A 22,024-nucleotide genomic window follows, 5' to 3' on the forward strand; every position below is an offset into this window, starting at 1 on the left:
GTGGGGTACACCCAGGACTGGTCGTCAGTCAGTCACAGGGCACTTGGAGACAGACAACCATTCACACTCACTCTCACACCTACGAGCAGTTTAGAGTCACCAATTAACCTGCATGTCTTTGGACTGTGGGAGGACGTTGGAGTACCACACAAGCATGGGGAGAACATGCAAACTCCACGCAGAACGGTTAAAGGTTCAAGCCACAAACCTGCCGGCCAGCAGGATTCAAACCTTCTAACCACCGCACCACCACGCTGCCCTCTTAGTAACATAATCATCTGTAAATAATAAATAATAAAGTTTCGGCTAAGTAGGTTTTCAGCATTTCACCTCGACATATTCCAGCCTGCCGATTGCTAGATTCTCATTTGGTCTGGGAGCGTGGAACATGATGCAGCCGCCAAACTGATCGCTGCCCACCTCCTCTCCGAACCTTCCTTGGAAGCACGTTTGGGTGGCGAATTCCCCTACAGCACATGGGGGAAAAGATGTTAACAATCCCTAATACTAATCATCATGATCCCCATGATAATATGCACAACGTTGTTATTATCTCAATATAAGTACAACAATGATGCCAAAGTGTTGCATCTTTGTTCTTTGTTTTGTGAAATTTGTTCATTTCTTTGTTTTAGTTGCATTGGGCTGTGACACCTCTGCAGGTTGTTTTCACTTGACAGAAGTCTCTTATTCTTTACTTTTACTTTTTTTAATCATTCACTGTAAAATTAAACCAGAAAAGTTCCTAAAACTCAAACATCATCTACAAAACGCAGTACCTGTGTTAAAGCCTTCGGGGCAGGCTTCGATCGTGTCATCCCACTCTTGGTGCTGGGCGCCTCGTACCACGATGTTCCTGGTGAGGAGACCCACCTCAGCTCGGCCCTCAAACACCGTACCATCAGGCAGCGTGACGGTCACCCCGAGGTGAGTGTACTCGAGCGGCTCGCTCAGGGTGAGAGTCTTGCCATCGGCAGACACAGCAGCGATCGTCTTTACCTCGTTCTCCTTCTGACTGTGCCTGGAAAAACACATAAATGATCAGTGTGAATCTGTGGAATACACAGTAAAACATTAAATCTATCTATCTATAATGACTGTACTACTATTTTCCTAAATTACTTTGATTAAATTAGACATGACAAATTAGACATCCATGAACCCGAGGCCTCGGGGTACCTGTGGCCGGTGGAGGCAATGACGATTTTGTCTCCAACTTTCCATGTCACAGCCTTCATCAGGATCAGTGTGGTCGAGCCGTCGGTCGCCGTCTGGGCCAAGTGGGTCCAGGGGACAGGAACTGGAATACCTGGAGAAACAGGTTGTCAACAATGACTCACACCTGAGGAGGGCAGCTGAGGTGTCAATGATAATAACATCCCTGCAGGACACACGACTCAAATTACTCCATCAGCTCACCGTTATGTGATATAATGACACAATGTAATCAGGGGCTTTTGGGTTATCTGGGTCAGAGCTGTTTCAGATTTCTGTTGCTTAATGTTAACCTAGATGGATGTTATTAGGTGGTGGAGGAAGTTTTCAGATCCTTTATTTAAGTAAAAGCAGTAATACGACCGGAAAACCTTTTTTTTTGCAGTGAAGTAAGAATAATTCAAGCTGATAGAATAAAGAAAGAAGAAAGAATAATGCTGGTTTGCGGCACAAGAATTATTAATAAATGAAACGAGCTTATTTGCACTGAAATATAACTTCACACTGACAGATTGTTTTCACAAATATGACTTTTAAAATTCAATTTGACAACAAAAAGACTTGATGAGAGGAAGATTTTTTTCATTGACCAATATAACATGTTTCAGGAAGCTAAATAACGTGAAAAACAATTTGCAAAATATGCAAAATAGCTAAAAAATGTTCTTATTGTAATGGTCTCTTAAATGTAGTGGACTAAAAAGTAGAATATCTTCCTACGCAGAAAGTAGCATAAATACTCAAGTAAAAAAGTAAAGTACATCAAAATTATATATAATTGCAGTACTTATTTAAATTTAAACAACATGCCGTTGGATGTTTTATTTGTTTTTCCCTGTCTGAAAGTAATAAAGTCCTCTGACAAGCTCCTCTAAAACTCACAAACTAAATATATATGTATGCTAAATATATAAATATGTTTCAATATGTACAAAAAAGTTTAAATAAGTTGGTAGTAACATGAGTTTTCTTCCTTTGACAGAGCCAGCTAGCTTTTCCCCCTGTTTCCAGTCTTTATGCTAAGCTAAGCTAACTGGCTGCTGGCTGTAGCCTCATATTTAACCTACAGACATGAGAGTGCTACTGATCTTCTCATCTGTTTGAATACGTTTGTGTGCGTTCATACCATGCAGGTCAAGCACTCCCTCTCTGACAGCCAGCGTCTTGGTTCCATAAACAGGAAGTTCAGGTGAGCGCTGGTTTCCATGAAGTGTGATGATGGCTTTGTGCTGGAATGGCGCTGCCTCCTGGCCGATCTGGAGCCGTCCGCCGTCCACGATCAGGATGTTTTCTGCCTGCAGCTCAATGTCTGCTTCATCAAACACCAACGTCCCTCCTGAGCACAAACAAACAGCAAGTTACAAACTCAACACTGCTGGTAAAAAAGAGTCGAGTGATTAAGTTCTTGTGTTGAGCAATTAGACTGTATGTGAGGTCCACAAGATCAAGAATAACACTACACTAAATACTGAAAAGTGATAAACTTTACAACAAAACATGGAGGTAAAATATAGTTAACTTCTTTAAAAGTCTTCAGTGACTGGAAAACGAGAAGAAAAATGAAAAAACTAGGCAAATATCAAAAAGAAAAGAAAGATCCATCAGTCCAAATACCCATGATCGAGTAATAGTTGTACCTTGAATGAGGAGCATTTTCAGCACCGGGGTGCTGGTGTCCAGCAGGATGGTCTGGCCTTTAGTGATGACGGCAAACGAGCCCTTCTCAGGTGGAGACAGACCGCCCCACGTGAACCTGGACGACCACACGTCAATGTAGAAGAAATCTGCATTATCCTAAAGAAAGAGACAAAGAGTGGATTAAGACAAACGCGCACTCCACAGATGATGATAATGTTGCAGCTGGATGTGAAGACGTGACGCTGTGTTGTGACCGTCCTCTCTCTCACCATCTTGGCGATGCCTTGGTCTCCGACGCTGACTCGCACTTTGGTTTCCTGAGACTGTCGCTGAGCATTCGTCACACAGATGATGTGTGTGCTGTTGGTGGACTGAACGTCACACACAGACCCTGCGATGGTCACATTCACTTCATTTATGTCAGTGCTGTAAGGAGGGAAAGTGTGTGACCATGACGGCATTCAGTGAGGTGGAAAAGAGTGAAAGGAAAGAAAACAGTGTGTGTGTGTGTGTGTACATGTATATGATCCTGTGACATACATAATACATATGCATATAATAGAAGAGATATTTTAAAATGATATTAAGATTATTATCTTATTGTTCAATATTGTGTCGTGTAAAATTACGTAAAATCCCATGAATCTATATGAAGGTACATTATAGTTTGGTTCAGTATGTTAATGTTAGAATTTCATATATTTTCATATAAGATAAAATAATATCATATACTATTACTGTATGTACTATACTATAATATGATGTAATATTATCGTGATAATGTTCTGTGTGTGTATTTAAAACTACACATTGAAGCTTTGTCATTGTCACTACATACTGGTAAAGAATACTAAATAAAAAACATTTAAATGATAAAGATAATATAAAGAATCATATTTGTTTTAAATGTTTTAAAACAATATTACATGTAGTTTCATGTAGCATAAGAGAATAAGTTCCCATTGAATCCACTGAAAGCAAAGACGTCCCATGTAACAAAAGCGTTGTGTTGTGTAAGTTGAGTGTTTAATTCTGAACCAGTGGTCCATAATCTGGGTGTGTCTCTGCATTGTGTCATCTGCACACTGCAGAGTCGCCTCCTTCACTACACCTGAAACCGGAGCCGGTGATTGTGAGCCGGGTGCCTCCAGCGGTTCCTCCTCTGCGTGGTGACACCTCAGTGATCACCGGAGTCAGCTGAGATTTGTAGGTGAAGACATTTGACATGTTGACGGCATCCAGCAGGTTATAAACGGCAACCGTGCAGCTCAACTCCGACTGAGTGCCTGAGAGCAGACGGGACATCGAGATGCAGGCAGACACACATGAAACAACAAAACGACAGGAGGGATCACGATGCGTGCTCAGAGATAACAGACAGCCTAAGATGCTTCACCGCCTGTGACGAGTTACTGTCTTATCTGAAGCACCTGTCATTTTCTCCGGCACCGAAAGGTTGACAGCATTCCTCGCATGCAAAGTCTGCCTCTGTTAAAGTTCAGCTTAGACAGGAACGATTTGTTATAATGAGTCAGGACCCAAAAATAAACCAGCAGGAAGACATTCTTTCTAAAGAAAGACTTGAAAAGATGTTCATCGTCTTGTGCAGCTGCAGGACAGTTGATATGGTCCTTCTGTTGAGCTGCTATTTCCAGGGTCTTAAAAATCCTGCTTGGTTTCCTCGATAGAGACGAGAAACTTCAGCTCTAGTGTATTTTATGGGAGATTATTAACTGTAAACAAACTCGTACAACAGATCAACTCTCACACGTTTGTTTGATCTAAGTGGATTATCCCGGTGAAATACAGTAAACTGACCGTTGTTGAATGGAGACTGACAGTACAGACGGCTCGATGTCGACATTTCTCTGTGAACTTCACACTCCTCCCCGCAGATCATCACAGTGGAGTTGTGTGGGTCAAACCCAGACCCGTGCACGCACAGCAGAGCGCCGCCGCCAAAACCGCCTGAAGTACAGATGAGGGAGAAAGACTTATTCAGCGAGATGTTATTAAAGTTACAAAGAACTGGTGCAAACTGAAGCCTCCATGTCTCATTCAGTGGATGAACATTTGAGGAATCTTTGTGATGGAGAGGACAACTTTCTTTGAGATTAGAGACGACCTCCTCCAGAAAATAGGAGAAATGGATTGTCTACATCATACAGGAACAGGACCCAAGCATCCAGGGATTTACTTATAAAATATAAATATATAAATATATACATGATTATTTATGCAGGTGACATTAAAAGTTGAATTGTCGAACATTACAGCAGCAAAGAAAACAAAGAACACACAGATAAAGTGATTTTTTTAATTTAAACTGAAGTTTTTAAGTGTAGATCTACAAATGTACTATATATATGTGATGAGTCTGCAGAAAGAAGAATGTTTGTTTGGGGTTTATTTTCAGTTGCAGTAACAAACTTTATTCCCTAAACACCAAGCTATTGACCTGATAACTAAAAATGTGCTCTTTGCTTACCCTCGTTGGGCTGCACGCTGCTCAGGGTCAGCTCGTAAGTGTATGTGACATCAGACTGGGCGTAACCTTTGACCCTGCGATGCAGCATGACTGAGTAAGCCCCCCCTGGGTTGTCTCCTGCCGTGCACTGAACCTGCGTGTCAGACACTGTGGACACATTGCAGGGGGCGTCGTTTATGGTGACGGAGACGTGCTGAGAGTCTGTGCCAAATCCTGAACCCGTCAGAGTGACGAGCGCACCGCTCGGCCCTGTGGGAAATAAACAGAGAGGAAGATGAGGCGATGAGAGAAAGGTTACACGGGACTCAATATGACTTTGAATATTCCACTAGATCATAGATATTGAGATGTTTTTCACTTTATTCAGGTTAACAGAGACTTGTATGCTTTTGTCAGCCAGGTCTACACTGCTTCTTGAGGGGTAGTGTTACTATGACAACAGGATGTAGAGGACCATACTTACCAGTGGTGGGGCTGATGGAGCTGATGACAGGAGTGTGTGCTGCAGAGTAGTTGAAGGAGAGAGGAGGATACTGCACTGATAACACCTGGATGGTGACTGTCACCAGCCCCTCGCTGTGAGGAGGCGTCATGCAGCGAAGCAGACCCGGCGTCACCTCCTGAATCTTGCAGGGTTGGCCATCGACCATCACCTCGGTGCTCCCTGGAGCGAAGCCGTTTCCAGTGAAGACAACAGAGGTGCCGCCAGCCAGGCTGCCTACGTCAGGGTTGAGGACGGCTTGAGCACGGCTGGTCAGGCTGACATGACCGGATGCAAGGCCTTTACTTCTCACAATCACTTTGACTGGGTGGTCGCCGGCAGGTAGAGCATCGACTCTCAGTGTGATGTTGTCATCGGTCACGGCGGTGACTTCCAGCTCTGTGGCGCTGGCAAACACTGCCACATCATCCACATGGCTGCCAAAACCTGAGCCAGAGATGGTGACGGTGGTCGAATCGTTGATGCTGTCGGGGGAAATGCTGGTGACCGTGGGAGTGACGGAGGAAGAGTACGTGAAGGAGCAGTCTGAATGACAGGAGCTTTGGATCCTGTCCATGTGGAAGACGACATCACCAGTGTGTTCCTGAGAGGGAGCCGTGTCACAGATGATACAAGTGTAATTGACCGACACAACAGTGCACGGCTCGCCGGCTGCAGTCACTTCACCTTCAGAGAAACCAGAGCCGTGGACGAGGAGCCGCGTGTGGCCCGTGGGGCTGCCGATAGCAGGCGAGACCGAATCGACCACAGGAAGAACCACAAAGCGGCGACCGAACTCGTTTGGCACAGTGATGATGGCGCTGCCGAGGTTGTTGACTCTAAGAGCTACAGGGAGAGCGACACCGATGGAGAGTTCGCTTGTGGGGCTGAGCTGGCAGTTGATGTCAGAGTGAGAGCTGTTGATCACCTGACAGGGCTGATCCCCCACGGTCACCTACAGGACACAGACAACTATCTGTTTAATACTGTGAGAGAAACACAGCTTAGCTTTGGATACAGACAGCACAATGATGATGAAGGATCTGGAGTAGAAAGATGGATATAATTTATCTGTCTCCAGCCTAAGTGGTGACAGATTAACTGGTTGGCTGCCAGTTAGCTGTTTAAATATGTAAAATCATCAGTGTAATTATCCTGTAAATCTGCCAAATGCAGACATATTGATTCAAATCAAGCCATTCAAATAGTTTTCTTTCGTAGTTTTAAAAGCGTGTGTAAGTAAATATATTAAACTTTATGGCACACAGTACTGGCAAAAACCCGGACAGAAAGTGTCACTGTTCACAAAAAAAAGAAACAAAACAAACAGAACCAAAAAAGCCCAGATTATCAACTCGTTTAGAAATAAGTCATAAAAACGTGGCTGACCTCGTTAGCGCAGGCGGTGTCGCTGAAGCCTGTGCCCTGAATGTGGATGAGCTGGTGGTACGAGCCCTGGTTGGGGGAGATGGAGTGCACTGTGGGGGTGGCGCAGGTGGAGACACTGAAGTAGAGGCCTCCTGAGGTCCCATTGGTCTGCGGGCACTGTGGGGAGGCGACGCACTGGGGGGCCGCTCTGGAGACACGACGTGAACCTGAAGGGGAAACAGTTTAATCCATTGAAATTGTTGTTAGTTTGACTTGGATGGTAATTCTCTTTACCTTTTTTACCATGTCTAAAAATATTTATTAACCTGATATGACTTTATTTATTTTCTCTTAAAGGATAATTCCAATCACATCACATATTTGGGGTTTAAAATGACCGGTTTTGGAATTGGTCCAGTAGCCTGTGGCTGCAGTTTCAGGGAAACCATGCTAGTTAAAGCAAGACCACTAAAAGTGCTTATTTATGCCACAGACAGGCTCCAATTATTCAAAGTGTCTGACAACATTACAGAGAGGATCCCTTCAGAGATAGATCTGAAATAGATCCTTTTTGATTGAACAGCCGTAACAGACTTAAGTGCTTCAAAGAGTTATTTCAGATCCAAACTAATGTGCCAAAATACCAAAGTCACAGCAACTCTATCTCCCACAACTCCCACCTGAGTTAACCTGAGTTGTTGTAGAAAGATCCACTGATTCTCTAGGAACTATTTTTACATGTTCATATTTACTGACAGGTCAAGCTGACTAACATCTTCTCCACATCTATACGTTTACCTCCTGCCACGTGTCTGGCCTCCATGCCTCCCACGCTGACAGAGACCTCGCTACTCTTCTGCTTCAGAGGCTCGACTTTCACGACTCCCTGCAGCAGCCTGGTGTTAGCATCATCGATGTAGCCACTGCTGTAGTAATACACACCGGGTGCAGTGAAACGGTAGCTGAAAAACCCTGATGGGAGCCAGAGAGAGAGAGAGAGGGAGAGTTTGTACAGATGTGACCTCAAATCATAAAGCATTCCTGGACATGGTGTGCGGCCGTCGCTCACACATGTTGAAAGATGTGACACATCACATGCACATCACATTCCTCGTGTCACACACATCTTGTTTATCACAACATCAGAGACAGTAAAAGAAAAAACAAAAATCCAGTTGTCATCATAACGTACGATGAGATCTATTTTTGTTTTATTTATTTCAGTGATGACCTTTTCAGGACTGATACAATTGAGATAATTGAATCAATGGTAACATATACCGTATTATTTTCTTAAATACAGATAGACGTGGTTAAGGTTGGCGGAGTGATATAATGTAGTTGATGTATCGCACTGTGGTGAGTTGTCCTACAGTGGAGGCACAAATTAAAGTGGACACACAGAAGAAGTAGTCCCCAAGCTCTAGTTTTACCCACGACCCAAACATACTTTAAGTTAAGAAAAGACTGCGTTACAGTACCTTTACTATAACTATTTCTATTTTTTAATCTCCATTCCTGCATACAACCTACAACTCAGCACAGATGTATCTTAACTGTATATTATTATATTTGTGCAGTGTGTCAGTTTTCTTGTTTGTTGCCTATGTTGTTTGCAATGTATCTATTGTCATAATACTGTTTTTAAGTTCCCCATTTGGTCATTTCTTCTTTGTTTTGTTGGTTTTAATCTCACAACATCACTTTTATCTGATTAATTAAAGGAAAACAATAAGAGAAAACAAAGCAACACAAACCTGTATAACAAAATAATTCTTGCAAGACGCTGAACATCACAAACTGATGACATATGATGGTGTAAAACAATTTAAGAGTGGATTTTTAAGTACCTCTTTACCTCTTTAATGTAATGAGGTTATTAATTAGGTTGTAAGCATTTTATAAAGCATTAATTAACAATTATAAGGTCATAACATCCATCGATGCAGACTCACTATTTGGGAAGATTCAAACCTGCTGTTACCTGCTTACTACTCATTAATCTTATTTATGAGTTACTAACATTTATTACTGGCAAAATGGAGCCTGACTGTAAAGTAAGTAAACACATCACCATTTACTAGTGATGCCAACCATCATGAAGTATCACAACATATCCCTTTAATATTCACTGCACATAGCAACCTGGTAGCAAATGTCACATCAGCCCCTGTGATAATATTGAGGACTGCTAATGTCGAGGTAAACAATAGTGCTAAAGCCTCTGGTCATTCGATATGTCATACTCAGCTGTGACACATGAAACTTAGGATATCCTGATGGAGGTTAAATGCCAGTAACTTGCTAACAGATAGAAACTGATAGAGAAGATAAACTGTGTTGTAACAGCTGAATAATGATTTATAAAGAGCTAACAACCTAATTAATAAACTAATTCTAATCATTTATAAATCCTTAATAAGGGCAGTGTTATTGTTAAGTGGTACTGATGTGACAATGAGGTAAAAGAGTATTTAGATAATAGCTCCTGATCATTTCTGCTGACGGACAGTGAGTCAGTCTCCTACCTTTGCTTGTCTTCGCTCTACTGTTGAATGGTCCCCCTTCGTAGGTGGTGCCACTTGGGCTGGAAACACTGAAGACCCGGTACCCGACTCTCTGGAAGGCTGGTGCCTCCCAGCGCCACATTACCGTGTCTCCAACAAACACCGTCAGTGAGACAGGACTCCATGCAAACCCTTCTCCGTAAACTGGAACACACAGACAAATGTACAGTTATACATGCAAGCAGTACACACATAAACAGATTAACCCGCACAGGAGAGACGTCAAATCATGAATTTAAAATCTATGTAATTGAAGTACTTAAAAACTAAATATGGCAAATTATGGAAAAATCGCAGGTGGAACTGGTTTTGAAACTGTTTCTGGCTGCAGGTGACAGCCTGTTTGCTTGCAGCAGTTTTGGGGAATTTAATCCTTTCTCTGTTGTGCTCTATTTTAGTCCACTCAGTTTTAGTTTGACACCTGCAAAAAGGATTGAAACATAAACCTACGGCGGTCTGATCCCTGGTTCGTGACGACGTGGGTCTTCTCCTCCGACTGCATAACGCACTGCAGTTCATTCTCTGAGGCGGCCTTCACTTCACACTCCGCTCCTCCTGCCACACCACAAACCAACACAAAACACGTGTGAGACCATAAAGGAAACCAGAGGCAGATGCATTATTGTATTGCTTTTCCATATTGCTACGTAGTTACATCTCAGTTTTTAATAGATTGTTGGCAGAGATTATTGCCGTGGCAGTAAATCTGTTTGAAACTGCTGGACCTCGTGTGGCTTACCAACGGACACTTTGCTGTCAGAGGTGTTGTTGCTGAAACCAGATCCAGAAATAGTCAACCTGGTTCCTCCCAGTAAGGAGCCAAACAGTGGGGAGACACTGTCGATTTCCAGGATGTATTCAATGGTGGCGTTCACACCGTTGCTACGAAACAAAAAAGCACAAAAGAGTCCAATTAAGTCCCAAATGAACCATGTTTTCTGGCTTGAAAGCAGCATTGATTATGTAATATTGTATGTTTCAATAACTGACTTTTGTTTGATTTATTGTTAATGTGTCATTAGTTGTTGTATGAAAATACAAGTAAATAAATGTTTTTATTGTTTTTATTGAGATAAAATCAATGAAATAATAAATAAAAAGGGATATTAAAATGTCTTATGTAAAACTGTGCATGTATCCATTTATTATGTTTTCTGACTCAGTTCAATCAATCAAATTGTTTGATTTGTTGTCCATCAGATTTGATTCGTTATGTTTACTGTTGGATATTTGTTTGTGTATGTCTAAAAGGAAAAAATCAGGGGACATTTTGTACAATATGATCCGTAAAATCCACATTTATTATTACATCTAACCTTTAAGAAATGTGCAACAAAAGCTCAAGTGGCGCCTTTTTGACGTGTGCAAATAAAATCAAAAGCTTGTGATACTATCAGCACCTTTCAGTTGGTACGTAACAGATTGTTCTGTCGTCCTTCAGAGTGTTTCTAAATCACTCAAGTGTGACAATGTCTTTCACAGCAGCTGTACCTCGTCTGGGGGTAGCCATTGTTTCCGACCTGCACGTCCACCTTGTGTAGACCAGGCGGCAGCACGGGGAGCAGACAGGCGATGCTTGTCGCCGTCCACTGCACGGTGACACACTCCTTCCTGCCTACAAACACCATGCTGTCGTTGTCTTGGCCCCCCAGGTTCGAACCCTCGATGGTGAGAACTCGATGTCCTGCACAAAAGGAGACAAAACATCAGACAAACATGTTTTCCACTCCAGAGCGTCTGTTATTCAAGTGCCGTGATAATTAGCACTTGTCACCTGGTTAAATCCTCTTTATTTTCAAAAAGTATCACTGGTTGTCCTGCGGATTAAGAGGTATTCCTCTTGTATTGTTTACTACTGTATAATTACGTGGGATGACAGGTGTCTTCAGCTCAGATTCTAAAGGTTAAAGTCAAGTGTAAAGGGCAAAAACAGAAAAAACCTGCAAGTCAACATTACATGACAACAAAACTAATGAGGTGCCAAAGACAACAAAAGGTTTCCACACATTCCTTCAGGTTTCTGGTGACAGTGGCGTCACATGTAAACACTGGATAGCTCAAGTAAGAACTTCTTGCTATTCCTCTTCCCTTCACACAAATGATTAGATTGATCCTCAGAGAGGCATTTCAGACTCACGTTATGTTGAAAAAACATCCGTAGGAACAGCCCCTATGTTGACTTGTAGGAGCCTGTTATTAATCTGGTTTTATAACAGAAAGAGCAGGCTAATGTTGTTGACAATTTAAAGAATACAATTGTCTATATATAACAGTATTGTTTTCATCAACCTAATTCCATAATGATAAATGCATTGGGCCTTTAGACAAATGAGTTTGTTTTGCAAGGATGGGAAATATCATGAGGCCATGCATTAAAGCACGATGAATCCACACTGAATCCTTTTCTTTTCATAGACAAAGAGCGAGCAGACTTTATATTATGTTGCACTCACCACAGAGATAGGATTTCTATTGACCTTTAAGGACAAAAACCCATCCTTCCTATTACTTGATATTTTTATTCAAGAGCATAATCCACCCACTGTTCTGGGTTTACTCATCTCAGTAACGCTCTTATAATGATCCTACCTAGTTAAAAGGTTAACAAATGCAAGAATACAGTTTACAAAGGCCCAAAAATTGACTCAAAAACTCACCCATCACTGTGGTGGTGTGGGGACTCAGGCCTGAGATCTGGGGTGTGAGGTTATTATCGTAGGCGAAAGAGCTTCCGGCTGTCTGACTCATGTTTCCCACCGTCACTGTGACGGTCTGTGAACCTGCAGTTCCCTGAAATAAATAACAACACCACCAAGTCGAACAAGTGGCTACTGCATTATTGAGAAACCAAACTAGTAGCCTGTCATGTTCAAATGATTTGTTCAAAAATTGTTAAATCTTCTATTTACAAACAATAGTTGGATTAATATCTAATAAAACACTTTTGCGGCTACAGCCTCACTTGGCCATAGGTTATGGTGGCTAATGTTTGCCATAGTCGCTTTAAAGCAGCAGTGCAAAATGTTACAATTTAATCATTTCAATGTCAAAATTAGTGAGACGTGTAAGTCAATCTACAAATAATATACATAGGTTTAGGTAAATAGGTAAGTGCTTCCTGCTGTTAATACAACTCTTAAAATAGTAATAGTGGAGCCCTTAAAACGTTAGACTTCCAGTAATAACAGCAGCATGAAAGCTGTGTATCTCTTTAACCCCACAAGATTAGAAAATAAAGATAAAACAAAAGAAATGGTGCTTTATCTCCATTTGTCTTCATGCCTTAACTTGTCAGGGGATGAATCTATGCTGAGGTACACCATCAGACAAGACACCTTTATCACCAAGTGAGAACGACACAACAAACAACTGGTTGCATCAATTCCCCCCGTTGGTTTTTGTGGGTGAAATAAATAAGTAAAAGGGGTCGAAATGAAGGACTTGTTCTCAAGGGTTTCAGGATGGATTTTAAAGAATTTTTCAGCTGAGATTCTAAATGATATCAGACAATTATACCACAGACGACAGAACAACGACTTGATCCAGGAAAAACAAGCCACAGACTGGAGCAGGTTGTGTCAGTGGGATACATGATACTGAGATACTGCACCATAAATCAACTGAATATCTCTCAAACACAAAAAAATGTGTGTTTATTTAAAGTGCTTAGTGCAACAATCCTTTAAAATATTAGTTCATGCAGGAAAATAAAACCCATGAAAAGCAGCAGTCTGCACACTCACTGCTGGTGTTCTGCATTTCAGCTCAGTGTCAGTGGCACGAACCACTGCGCACTCCTCACTGCCGACAGTAACTGTGGTGTTGTGGCTGAAGCCGAAACCTCTCACTGTCAGCAGCGTGCCTCCTAAGAACAAAATAAAATAACATAATGGTTATATAGTTTCAATAAAATTAAGAAGAGTCAGTATTTGTTTAAAGTGGCTGTGCTTTAAGGTTCCCTTTGCACCAAGTCACTGGACCATTACAGGGAGGGAAGGTCTCTGATAGATAACAGAGATTGTGGGACTTTGTTCAGTGCAGCTGATTGTTTCTGAGTAACGTCCTACCTGCCACACTTCCAGACAGCGGGGAGAAAGAGGAAACAATGAGCTGGTAGGTGAAGTGGAACATGTTGTCGCCGGGGTAGAGTGAATCACCCAGAGAGGGGAAGCGGACTAACACAGGGTAAGTACCAGCACTGGCACTGCCCAGTCTGCACACCTGAGTGGTAGCTGAAAGACAGAAAATCTGGTTTAACTGCTTCATCTAGGTAAGAAACAGCTGATACAGTATTCACTCCTCCAAACCACTTTCACTCACCGGTGATCTGTTCAACGTGGCACCTGGCCCCTCCAACTACGATGGTCGCATTTTCACTGCTGAAGCCGGTCCCAGTGACGGTCAGAAGAGTCCCCAGGCCATTAGATCCTGAAAGAGTCACCGATATATAACAATAGATGCAACAGTCACCACAATCTCCATCTTTTTATAGCACATGTACAGGAAGTCTTATAAAAAAAAGCAATTCACTAAAACTGGACAGCATTTTTTGTCAAAATGGAATATTTTACATATGTTTTACAGCCTAATGTTTAATTTAATCGTCTCCCAAATTATTATTTTGTTTTTCTCAAGTTTATTTTGACCTAATAGATCGAATATTGGATGTGTATATTACAAATCAATGCGTCATGTTTAAAGTCTCAGTGGGGAACTTTTATGAAAATAACTTTTTGCCATATTTGCCAAAAGTGTCTCTAAATCCTGACTATAGTAAATGATCTATCTAGTTCTTTTGGCTCCTCCTGGTGCTCCTGATGTCGTTTGCCAGAACGCACAAACAACCAATCAGAGTAATAGGATTCTTTTGAAATTTCATCATGTTGTCCAGTGCTGCCCACTGCCCAGATTTACCCAGACCTCCGGTCAACTCTGCAGCTCCTGCCTGCTACCCTGAGCTCCATGGTCAGAGAAAGGGAGGGCATGGGAGGGACCTGGTGGTTGTACTCTTAATGTAATTGTGAAGCTAAGTCCACTCTCTTCTCAATGCTCATAATAGTTTAGAAGCACCTTGAGATGGGCTGATTCCAGTCACAACTGGAGTGGTGTCCTCAGACCATTCAAAGCCGCATTCACCAGAACACCTTGAGGGAATACCATTGATGTAAACCTCCACCTGCAAAAAGCACCACAAAACTTAAGGACAAAGTTTCACAGCGTAAAAATCACACGCTGGGCTGATCTAGTCACTAACATGTGAAGTTACAACAGTCACAACAATATAATAGTAGAGGACTGTAGCTGTCAGTCACTTCTAGAAAGCAGTTATTAAGTAGAATACTAACAATGAATCAAATCCTTCCTGGAGGCAGAAAATATAGAAATAAAGAATGTGTTACGCAAGGCTACAGACAAAAATAAGACTTGCCCTACAGGATTTGTAGTAAACAAACACACAAGGTAATCTACATTGGCCAAAGCAGACATTGGACGGACAGATAATGCTGAAACCTGACACCAGATGTGCCGGAGGCTTATTGAAACTTGTACCTGTGGTTTGGTTTCCCAAACTCGGAAGAAATCTCCTGTTAGACTTCGGATCATCAGTCCTCCCTTTTTATTCTCACGGGCAAAAACACGTACGTTTTTGCCGACAACTGACGAGTCATTAATCTGCAATAGTGAAAGAGAGGACGTTCAGTACGAACAAATACTGCTAATAAAACTACTACCAACACTGTAGTACTGTACTGTATTACTGTTACTGCATTGTACTCTTACTGTGGTTGGTTTAGTTCTAGTTTGTACTCATATAGAAAGTTTATAGGTACACACATACTGTATCTGATATAATTCATGATGATATGAATATTTATTCAAATGGCTACATTTATACGTATTTCTGTTCGTATGACTGCTGCTGCAGCTGTTACTTCTGTAAATAAAATTCAGTGTGTTAGTGTTTTAGGCAATGCAGCCATATTGCCAACAAAAAATAATAAATAAAATAATTAATGTTGAAATAAGAAGAGGAGTCTGACGTGGATCAGAGGCTGGTCTCCAGGTTTAGTGAGCCACTCCACTCTCCACTTGGGTTGCCGGCAGGTTCCCTGACTTGAAACGCTGACCTGACCCATCCCCGGGACTCCCTCCAGAGCGTACTTTAGGTCCTTCTCACTGATGTCCACGGACAGACCTGAGAACACACACTAGTTGTGTTAAACACCTCTCTGCAAAGGTAACTGATACTTATGTGCTATACAGACAAATTAACTGATATGTCTGGATTAAAGTCTAAGACTCTCTCTTTGCAGGAAATTTGAGGTACTCTGGTCCACGTGCTCCATAATGGGCTGTGATGGAGGAGCAGTAGTAATAAACAACCAGACCAAGAGGTGGGAAAATAGAAAAAAGAGAATTCTGTGTTGATGTACACTGTATTTCATTTCTCAGCGTATACATAACCTCTTGGTATCTGTAGCTAATTATGGGACAGAATACACACCTTCAATTCAAAGTGTCACCTTTTTCAACTGTCAACTTAAGAAGCCAAATCACTGATCGCTGTACAGAGCCTGAGGCTTTGCTCCAGCTCTTTCTGTCTTCGTTGTGTGTACATCATGTGTTCACAGTGCAGCAGCTGATGGGAGGAGTGATCGCGTGTGAAACGAGGTGCCCTGGAAACTGTCCAAACATCTCGTGCATTGTCTGAGTTAATGTGAACAACGAGCAGACAGGTGGAGTTGTTACGACACCTGTCCATCTGAACTACCTTCAGCTCGGCCTTCGTAAATCTCCACATCAAAAGTGCCGTTCAGAGGAGGGGTGGCTGTGTGAGGGCGAGTGATGGTCACAGTGGCTGCTCCTTCCCTGAACTCAGCCATGTCCTCGCTGCTGTTGGACATCTACGACATACAATCAAAATATTCTTCTATTTAAACAACATAACTGCAGAGGAATAAGGTTTTTTAAATCCTTGTAAATTATCCACAATGAAATCGATTCACGCCAGATTGAATGAAACAACTGTTACACACACGACAACCTGCAGTCACACGTTTCCGTGCCAGTCCTTATACAGCACAGTAACCGATTCAGTGCTTCTGCTGTAATCTGTTAGGCAAATGATGAGTGTGCAACATGTCAAGGCATGAGACACACACAGGATCACTGCGGCGCCTCTCCGTACTGGAAGTTACAGCACATGGCCGTGGGCTACAGAACATTTCCTCTGTTTCTATGAGTCACATCACTGAGGCAGCATTGCCCCCTCTAAATCTGACATCCGGTTTTACTTGTGGGGAGTCCACGTTGTTTTTGCTTCAAACAACTATTATCAGCATGAATCCTTCAACTGGACATATGCTGATTGGGCCTTTTTTCTGCTGCAGAAAGGCTCTGGCCCCAGCCTGTTCTTTGTGTGGGTTTTATTTCCCAAGAAACACCAGCAGGGCAGATTAGAGTCTCCACATTGTTGCTCAAACAGATTGCACTGAAGTAACTGAGAAAGCCCCATCTTCTCTGCACGCAATTTTTTCATCAAGAAGTCAGAATCTCTAAAGCTAAAAAGCTTCCTTTCACATGTGTCAGAGATATATATTAGAAAACACTGAGGCTCAGGGAGGGAGGTTCATGTTTTGGGGAGTGTCTGATTAACTGGCAGGTGGTTGTTTGTTTACTTCTTTGTCCAAAGTGTTTCCTGACTCTAGGTGAACCTAAACTGGACAGACAGTACATCTGATTGGATCCGTGTGATTTGTCTTTAATATGACATTGTTACATAAATTCAATGAATCAGTTACCTGCAAGAAGCCAACTTCCATCAGTGGGAAGCCAAAGGCACATTCTTCCGGTGTGGCTTTGATCTCGTAGCTGATCTGTGAAGCAGCTGATGTGTCTTTGTTGACAGCGATCACCTTGAAGGATTTAGCAGAGCTCTCAAAGGGTGGAGGCCTCCTCTTGTGGGGAACAACTATGAGAATAAAAGCAATAGAGAGGAATAAAGTAAACAATAATAAAGTAAAGAAAGGTATTTCACATGATTATCAATAATGAGCTACAAAAATGTGTAATGTTATGCATACAGAAATTAATAAAATGACATATTGTAAATACTTTAATACTTCTACTAATTTTAGTACTTGTGTATGTGTACATATATATATATATATTTCTTTTTCTTATTTTCATATTCTTATATTTCTATTTATGTCTTGTTGGTATGTTATATGGGAGAGGTCAGACGAAATCTCATTGTACTTTGCTGTATGATGACAAAAATAGATTCTGATTCTACCAAAAATCAGATCTACTGTGTGGCCTTGTACCATTTTCATCACTTGTGGTGGGTGTCTTTCCGATGTGAACGGCATCCACAAAGAAATCGTCTCCAGAGTCGTCTTTGTAGAGGTAAAACTCCAGCAGACTGTATCGACTTCCAATGTATTCTGCCTGCAGGGAACTCTGCATGTCCATGCATTTGTAACTCCATCTGCTGAGAAACAATCACGTTCAAATGCTGCTGCAGTGTTGGAAGGATATTTGCATATATCTGACAAATTAAAATCACTGGATGGTTTTCACTGACTCGTGGCCCTTAGTAAAGAGAGTGTTGATCTTTGCCGTCTCTGTCTTGGTTTGGCCTATGCTGTTGCTGTAAGTAAACTTCATTCCAACTTCATCCTTCAGCATTCCCTTGTATGCAAAGCAAAGCTGCAAATAAAGGAATGGAAATGCTTCAAAATGTTTTATGGAGAAAAACGAAGAATGAGTCAGAGTTCAATAACTTTTAGAGACGTTAGAAGGAAAGATTTAAACAGACACTGAGCCTAAACCAGCATGTTGCTTTACAACAGCTACTTTTCTTGTTGCACCCATTTGTCCATTTACAGAGTTCAAAATGAATAAAATGCACAAAATGAACATTATACATGGAAGCAGCTGTGTGCTTTACCATGGGATACTTGTCCAATGAAACTGCTCCGTAGGTGCCACCGGACTCTTTGGTGTAACTGTTCTTGAAAAGAACCTCAGCGTTCTTCAGCGACCAGTGACCACAGAAACCAGAGAACTTCACTGGAGTCCCTTTCTTGGCACTATTGAACTGGTGAACGCAAGAAAATCAGAAAACTGTGAGAATCCAAATTCAGATACTCACCAAAGATTTAGTAAAAACAATTGAAGAAAATGCTTTAATGTGTTAATATTTCAAGGTATGAACTTATAATACAAGTGTTGTTTTTGTCTCCAGTGACCTGAGAGTTGTCATTTTCAAAGTCTTTGAAGTACTTCACGTCAGTCCCCTCAGAGGTCAGGATCTCACCGGGACACTCGGCTTTCATTATGTCCTCCAGAGCCGACTGCACCTGTTCACAAAGTCACACAACCTGGATGTTTGTATTGTTTCTACTTTTAGTATTTAGCTTCCACACAGTGAAGGAAGCCACATCGACAGTAACTTCTGTTCAAAATGTGTTTTGACAAAATATTTTAGTGAATGAAATGAAGTATCATTAAGTCATTATCCCAAGATCTTTGTTTATGAAAGTTTGTGAAGTAAGATTGTCGGACATTGGCGCAAAAGGAGACAGCAAGACTTCAGGATTCAACATTTTTACACAACAGACCTCAGACTCAGTTGCGTTGAAGGCGATGGGCTTCGTGGGGACCCCCCCCCACAACAGAGTGAAGGTCTCCATGTTGCTTCTCCCCTTGGTAACCTCAACAACGGTGACGTTGGTGTCAGAGCCAAAAACCTCATAGTGAAGAGGTTTGAAATCCCCTGCAGTCAAAAAAAAAAGACAGAGGATCAATTAATTTACTGCACTTTGGCTGCTACAAATACAATTAAGTACACAGATTCACTTTGTCCATGTCTGTTTTGTCTCTTCATACCTCTGTCAGAATCGAACGTGACTGTGTAATGAGAGCCTTGGCTATCGTCCTGTTTGGTGACGTGGACTGTGTCTGGTTTGATGGACCAGAGGCTGTTTAAGGCTGCTTGCACCACTTCTGCTGAGGCGCTGACTGGCATCGGTCCTGTAGAAGAGGAAAATAGAAAGCTCATTAACAAACATAGTGGCTGGTTTATGATGTAGCTTCATTATTTTAACAGGTTTTCCTTTTGTGGATGCAAATCCTAAAATGCACTCATGGCACAATAACATAATTGTGAAAGCCGTAGGTGGGTTGTTTTTAAAGTGTGTTGTGCTAGGAGTGATCTTAGAGGATCTGCTTTTAGTGTTAATGCAGCAGACTCTCTTGCAAAGTGACCTCTTGGACGTTTAAGGAGCATACTAAATAAATGGATGTTACTTACCTGTTTTAACTGATTATGTATTTTCCATGTTATAAACTCTACATTAAATGATTTAAAAGGATCATGAAGGAACATATAGGCTTGTATTCTCCTTTAGAGTAGAGTAATATTGTCCTGTGTAAGGATTTTGGTCCTCTTCTGTGGCTGCTAAATATGTATGCAGTCACTCTACTACTAGAAGTAAGATAAAGAAAAAAGCAGTATTTCTTTTGTTTTTAAGTGAATTGATTGTAAAACACATTACCTGTCTTTGCGTGTCCATAGCCCAGGCTGAAGAAGGTGCTCCCACAGAGATGGCTGGCACAGCTGCTGCTGACGGTGACCTTCTGGACCTCTTTGACTCTGGCGGCATTGCTGGGCCAGGATTCAAAGGTTACCACCTGAGTGAGCGAAGATGAAGCACACAAATGAGAAAGAGGCAGACACTGAATCACCTCTTCTATAAAGGTCTGGCTGTATTGCTGTGAGTACAGACATTCGTATCTGTGTTTCCAAAAAATGGAGCTGGAAAGTCAGAAAGGAGGATAGAAACGGCTCTAACTAATTAGAGGACGGACAGAAACCAGCCATTAGCTGCTCTTAACAATGTTGAAATGTTTAGAGGTGGATTTTAAAAAACATACAAATGAATTTCAATGTATTATTTAGTCAAATGAAACTTGAGAGGTGTACTATATCACTACTATACTTTTATTTGGTTCACTTTGAATTAACAAACTGACATTTTGGGAAATAAAGAACATGAATACCACTTTAGTGACTTAAATAACTAACTTTTCCCCCCATTTCCAGTCGTTATGCTAAGAGAGAACATATAAGACAGTGGCATCAATCCTCTCATCTAACAAGAAAGAGAGCATTTCCTAAAACGGGATGTGTTGTGTTTAGTGGAACATAGCTGCAGGTTAATTTATTAACCACAAACCTGCTCCTCATCGAACACGTCGTATTTAGCTACGATGTGCTGAACCTCATTGACGGCGTCGTTTGTCTGGGCTTCTGTAAAGGAACTCTCTTCTTGGAACAAGGCCATGTTGACACCTCCTGGACCACCATAGTCTTGTTGCAGGATTTCCATGTAGTAGCTACAGAAAATATAGAGTTTAGATTATTTTCAAGGGTTACAATGAATATGGTGTACCATGAATTAGTGAGCTAATTAGAGCCACAGTGTCTCCTGTACTCACTGTTGGCCTTTCTCTAGAGTCATCACTTCAGACTTTTGGGATTGCAGTTTCGTGTAGTCTGAGACGTAATATGGTTGGTACGCAACTTTAACCTGAAGTAAAGCAAACAGGAATGATATGTCTTATTGGTATATCACAAAGTAATACATAGAACATCTACATTTCTTTGGTTATCTTTGTTGAAAACGTCTCTTGATGACAGTGGGTGTGGTTGATGTTGAAGTAAACTCTTTGTTCATACTTTATCTTCTGGGCGGCTGGAGCTGCTGAGGAAGAGATCGCACCGGTCGTCACAGTTGAGGTATATCGTGTAGTTGGCTCTCGCTGGCGGGACAAAGAAGCCTCTGAGTCGTGAGCTGAAATAATCAACATCAGCAAAGTCTTCGGGCATGGAGTCGATCACCTTCGTCCAGTAACCAGTTGTGTTCTCGTTGTAGGTGTGAATGTCACTCAGGGAACGAGGTCTTGTTTGGTTCCATATCTCCACCTTCAACCCTCTTCCACCTGGGTTTGAATGGAAATGAATGATCTTGAATCAAAATCATCAGTTGAGTTGAAACTAGTAGTTGATTAGTCAATGATTATTTGACTATTTAATAATCATTTGTCTCTTTCAAATTCTGACTATCTTTGGGTTCTGGGTTAATTGTTGGTCAAACAAAAGAAGACATTTGACGATGTCACACTCAGTGCTTGGAAATCACAGAGGGCATTTTTCATTGTTTTTATAGACTATTAATTGAATCAATGGAGAAAATAATC

General features: G+C 41.6%; 1 protein-coding gene across 1 annotated transcript in view; it reads right to left on the minus strand.

Moving 5' to 3' along the window:
• The window catches only part of pkhd1l1.1 (PKHD1 like 1, tandem duplicate 1), a 43,465-nt gene that overhangs the window by 14,423 nt on the left and 7,018 nt on the right, over nt 1-22,024 (minus strand). Inside the window, exons 14-48 of the mRNA XM_070846837.1 lie at nt 21,504-21,766; nt 21,263-21,354; nt 21,001-21,160; nt 20,320-20,455; nt 19,652-19,795; nt 19,384-19,538; nt 18,987-19,122; nt 18,711-18,832; nt 18,345-18,469; nt 18,085-18,248; nt 17,560-17,729; nt 16,530-16,662; nt 15,799-15,953; nt 15,302-15,430; nt 14,828-14,927; nt 14,078-14,185; nt 13,825-13,989; nt 13,501-13,622; nt 12,415-12,547; nt 11,249-11,441; nt 10,497-10,639; nt 10,208-10,312; nt 9,719-9,901; nt 7,975-8,162; nt 7,212-7,385; nt 5,805-6,777; nt 5,342-5,590; nt 4,672-4,821; nt 3,965-4,139; nt 3,123-3,279; nt 2,853-3,009; nt 2,342-2,551; nt 1,180-1,309; nt 780-1,021; nt 331-467 (exon numbers count right to left, since the gene is read on the minus strand). Coding sequence (XP_070702938.1) covers nt 331-467; nt 780-1,021; nt 1,180-1,309; nt 2,342-2,551; nt 2,853-3,009; nt 3,123-3,279; nt 3,965-4,139; nt 4,672-4,821; nt 5,342-5,590; nt 5,805-6,777; nt 7,212-7,385; nt 7,975-8,162; nt 9,719-9,901; nt 10,208-10,312; nt 10,497-10,639; nt 11,249-11,441; nt 12,415-12,547; nt 13,501-13,622; nt 13,825-13,989; nt 14,078-14,185; nt 14,828-14,927; nt 15,302-15,430; nt 15,799-15,953; nt 16,530-16,662; nt 17,560-17,729; nt 18,085-18,248; nt 18,345-18,469; nt 18,711-18,832; nt 18,987-19,122; nt 19,384-19,538; nt 19,652-19,795; nt 20,320-20,455; nt 21,001-21,160; nt 21,263-21,354; nt 21,504-21,766 — 6,278 coding nt within the window. The remainder of the gene's footprint in view (nt 1-330; nt 468-779; nt 1,022-1,179; nt 1,310-2,341; nt 2,552-2,852; nt 3,010-3,122; nt 3,280-3,964; nt 4,140-4,671; nt 4,822-5,341; nt 5,591-5,804; nt 6,778-7,211; nt 7,386-7,974; nt 8,163-9,718; nt 9,902-10,207; nt 10,313-10,496; nt 10,640-11,248; nt 11,442-12,414; nt 12,548-13,500; nt 13,623-13,824; nt 13,990-14,077; nt 14,186-14,827; nt 14,928-15,301; nt 15,431-15,798; nt 15,954-16,529; nt 16,663-17,559; nt 17,730-18,084; nt 18,249-18,344; nt 18,470-18,710; nt 18,833-18,986; nt 19,123-19,383; nt 19,539-19,651; nt 19,796-20,319; nt 20,456-21,000; nt 21,161-21,262; nt 21,355-21,503; nt 21,767-22,024) is intronic.

The sequence above is a fragment of the Pempheris klunzingeri genome, chromosome 16 (assembly GCF_042242105.1).
Source record: "Pempheris klunzingeri isolate RE-2024b chromosome 16, fPemKlu1.hap1, whole genome shotgun sequence".
Lineage (NCBI taxonomy): Eukaryota > Metazoa > Chordata > Actinopteri > Acropomatiformes > Pempheridae > Pempheris > Pempheris klunzingeri.